Source organism: Corylus avellana, chromosome ca2 (genome assembly GCF_901000735.1).
Source record: "Corylus avellana chromosome ca2, CavTom2PMs-1.0".
Taxonomy (NCBI): domain Eukaryota; kingdom Viridiplantae; phylum Streptophyta; class Magnoliopsida; order Fagales; family Betulaceae; genus Corylus; species Corylus avellana.
In genome coordinates, this window is record NC_081542.1 from 1,363,278 (window position 1) to 1,367,275 (window position 3,998).

General features: G+C 41.3%; 1 protein-coding gene across 1 annotated transcript; it reads left to right on the forward strand.

The window, feature by feature from the left end:
• LOC132170982 (CSC1-like protein At4g35870) lies at positions 1-2,801 on the forward strand. The gene has a single exon (XM_059582157.1). It carries the CDS (start codon positions 272-274, stop codon positions 2,645-2,647), a length of 2,376 nt encoding a protein of 791 aa, XP_059438140.1. The 5' UTR covers positions 1-271; the 3' UTR covers positions 2,648-2,801.
• Positions 2,802-3,998: the final 1,197 nt, after the last annotated feature.

Genomic DNA, 3,998 nt, shown 5'->3' on the forward strand with positions numbered 1-3,998 from the left:
CCCCCAAAAAAAAAGGAAAAAGGAAAAAGACAAACAACGTTTCTTGTTTGCGGACTCCCCAGACTCCCACGAATCTCGTCGCCTTCCCTTGCACTACAGTCTACGCCTCCGTCAATCTCTTCCTCCCTCCCTAAACCCTAACCCTATCCCTAATTCCATCTTCATGAAGGAAAAACCCACTAAATTTGACCCAACGTCCCTTAATCCCCACCAAGAAACCCTCAGACTTTCGTTACCCAAGAAGCACTAGAATTTCCCGCAAATACCCAAAATGGACCCACCTATCTCCCCTGCCCCCGAAGGCGGTGCCGACGGCGATGCCGTGTGGTACGGAAACATCCAGTACCTGCTCAACATCTCCGCAATCGGCGCGTGCTGCTGCGTCTTCATCTTCCTCTTCGTGAAGCTCCGCAGCGACCACCGTCGGATCCCGGGGCCCACCGCGCTCGCCGCCAAACTCCTTGCCGTCTGGCACGCCACGCGCCGCGAGATCGCGTCCCACTGCGGCGCCGACGCCGCTCAGTTCCTCTTGATTGAAGGCGGGAGCTGCGCTTTGCTTCTCTCCGTCGCCGCTCTATCACTTCTCGTGATGCTGCCTCTCAATATCTACGCAGGTACGGCTCCTCTAAACGACCAGTTCTCTAAAACGACCATCACTCACATTGCAAAAGGTTCGCTTTTACTCTGGGTGCATTTTGTTTTCGTTGTCGTTGTTGTCGTTTTGGTACATTTCAGTATTCTTGGGATTGAAGAACGGTTAAGGATCACTAGGTTTAGGGACGGGAATGGAAATTTGAGTGACCCGAGTGCAAATTCTACTGCGATTTTCACTATAATGGTGCAAGGATTACCCAAAGCTCTAGGGGATGATAGAACTGTGTTGCAAGAGTATTTTCAGTATAGGTATCCCGGGAAGGTTTATAGGGTCATCTTGCCAATGGATTTGTGTGCATTGGATGATTTAGCTGAGGAATTGGTTAGGGTTAGGGATGAGATTTCTAGGCTGATTGCGCGAATAGACTCTCAGGTTTTTCTTGGTGAGAGCGAGGATGCTGGAAATGGATTCAGTTTGATGGTGAGGAAAGGGAAGGTTTTGTGGGATGGGATAATGGAAAGGTTTGGTTTTACAGAGGAAGAGAGGTTGAGAAGGTTGCAGGAGTTGAGAGCTGAATTGGAGACCGAACTTGCGTCTTATAAAGAGGGCCGTGCACCGGGGGCTGGAGTGGCGTTTGTGATGTTTAAGGACGTTTACACGGCGAATAAGGCTGTTCAGGATTTTCGGAATGAGAAGAAGAGGCGCTTTGGGAAGTTCTTTTCCCTTGTGGAGTTGCGTCTTCAGAGGAACCAATGGAAGGTTGAGCGGGCTCCCTTGGCGAGCGATATTTACTGGAATCATTTGGGATCGACGAAGCTCCAATTGAGGTTGCGGAGAGTGGTTGTGAACACATGCTTATTGCTGATTCTTTTGTTCTTCAGTTCTCCTCTTGCTGTGATCAGTGCTGTGCAGAGTGCAGGACGGATTATTAATGCGGAAGCTATGGATAATGCACAATTGTGGTTGGCTTGGGTGCAAAGCTCAAGCTGGCTTGCAAGCCTTATCTTTCAGTTCCTGCCAAATGTTATTATATTTGTGAGTATGTATATAGTGATCCCGTCAGCTCTTTCTTATCTCTCCAAGTTTGAACGGCATCTGACAGTGTCAGGGGAGCAAAGAGCTGCACTTTTGAAGATGGTTTGTTTCTTCCTGGTAAACCTCATTCTCCTGAGGGCTTTAGTTGAATCTTCCTTAGAGAGTGCAATCCTGAAAATGGGTCGGTGCTACTTGGATGGAGAAGATTGTAAGAGGATTGAGCAATACATGAGTCCATCATTCTTGTCAAGATCATGCCTCTCGTCTCTTGCGTTCCTGATCACAAGCAGTTTCTTGGGTATATCTTACGATCTGTTGGCTCCAATCCCTTGGATCAAAGGGAAGATTCAAAAGTTCAGGAAGAATGATATGCTCCAGCTGGTCCCAGAACAAAGTGAAGAGTACCCATTAGAATATCCAGAAATAGATGGTCTTAGGAGACCGCTGATGCCTGACATTATGTATGACAGTCCCAGATTCAATGGAAGTGATCTACCGGTGCAAGATCTTTCTGTATATCCAATAAACAGAACGTCAACTACCCCCAAGCAGACATTTGATTTTGCACAGTATTATGCTTTCAATTTGACAATATTTGCCCTGACCATGATATATTCTTCATTTGCTCCACTCGTGGTCCCTGTTGGTGCAGTTTATTTTGGCTATAGGTATGTGGTTGACAAGTACAACTTTCTGTTTGTATATAGAGTCCGGGGATTTCCTGCTGGCAATGACGGGAAGTTAATGGATACTGTATTGGGCATCATGCGATTCTGTGTGGATCTCTTCCTGCTTTCGATGCTCTTGTTCTTTTCGGTTCGAGGAGACTCTACGAAATTGCAAGCTATATTCACACTTGGTTTGCTAGTGATGTATAAACTGTTGCCGTCTAGTAATGATGGTTTCCATCCAGCTCTTTTGGAAGGCATACAAACTGTTGACAACGTTGTAGATGGGCCAATTGATTATGAGGTCTTATCACAGCCTAAATTTGACTGGGATACATATCATTCATGAGTGAAGCTGTATTACATTATACTCAGTTTATTTGTGCAGATCCGTCTCTGGTGGCCTTCATGTTAAAAAAAAAAAAAAAAAAATTCTTTCTCAGGTGTTCATATGTAACTTATAAACGTCGTTAATGACATTTTACTCTTCTTTTTTCTTCGTATATACTGCAAAGAGTATCGTTAGGGGTACTATAGTTTTTACAATAAGTGAGTTACAAGTTGATGTGATAGTCTATGTGGCACTTTTTATATCCGCCACAAAAATGTGAATTGTTATGAGGCGATCCATGTAGCACTTACCATTGTAGTTTGAAATGGATGCAATATGAACTAGGCCCAAGCATCATTATGCTCAAACTTTTGACAGTTGATTGAATTACAGAACGAGCTTGGGCATGCTTCTATTGTGGTTTACTTTAACTTATGAGACAGTTTAAATGATGCATTGAGAAGAGGTCAGATTAGAGTTAATGCTTAATTGGTACTTGATTGCCAATATGGGAAGGGCAAAATTTTCCTTCCTCTATCTCACATGCAATTTGTGCATTTAAAAAATGCACCTAAGAATCATATATATATATATATATATATATATATATATTAAAAATGTATGTTAGAATTTCATGCATTTCAAACATATTAGTTTCATAAATTGGATCAGAAAAAATTTCTCTAACTTAGTTTAAAGGAAAACTTTGTTTATATGGGAAAGAAAAAAAAAAAAAAAATTGAGATTTAGCAGCGCAAAGAGATGATCATCGATTTGTTTATTTCTTAATTAGGGCAACTTTATGTTATCAACATGCGTATTTGAATAAATAAAAAAAATGCTCACAAGCAAACAGCAGGGTCCATGCTGCAAGCGTGAAGGTTCATGCAATTCCACATTGCATGCCTCGTGATAGCCACCGCTAAAAAGAAACCGTCGAGACTTTCTAAAAGGCTGTTTGGAAATGTCAAATACATGAACAAAGGTTTCTCTTAACTGGATTTGAATAATTTTTTCTAACTTAGTTTAATAAACTAACATTTATTCAAATTGCATATGATTAAAAATTACACTTTTATCTCGTTACACCCGATTGACGTAACAATGTCAATCAACCATTGTTTAAAAAAAAAGTCAAGGGTTGATTGATGTTATCACGTTAGTAGGGTAGCATAGTAGTAAGATAAAAGTGTGATTTTTAGTATTACTTTTTAAAAAAATACATATAAGAATCACATTTAGTTTAGACACATGTCAACTCAATAGTCTTAATTCTAGAGGAAAACTGTCGTAATTATATTTGCAGAAATGTTTAAATTATAATATGAAGTATATGTTGGAAGAGGAGTTGGATCACTTGGACCAAATG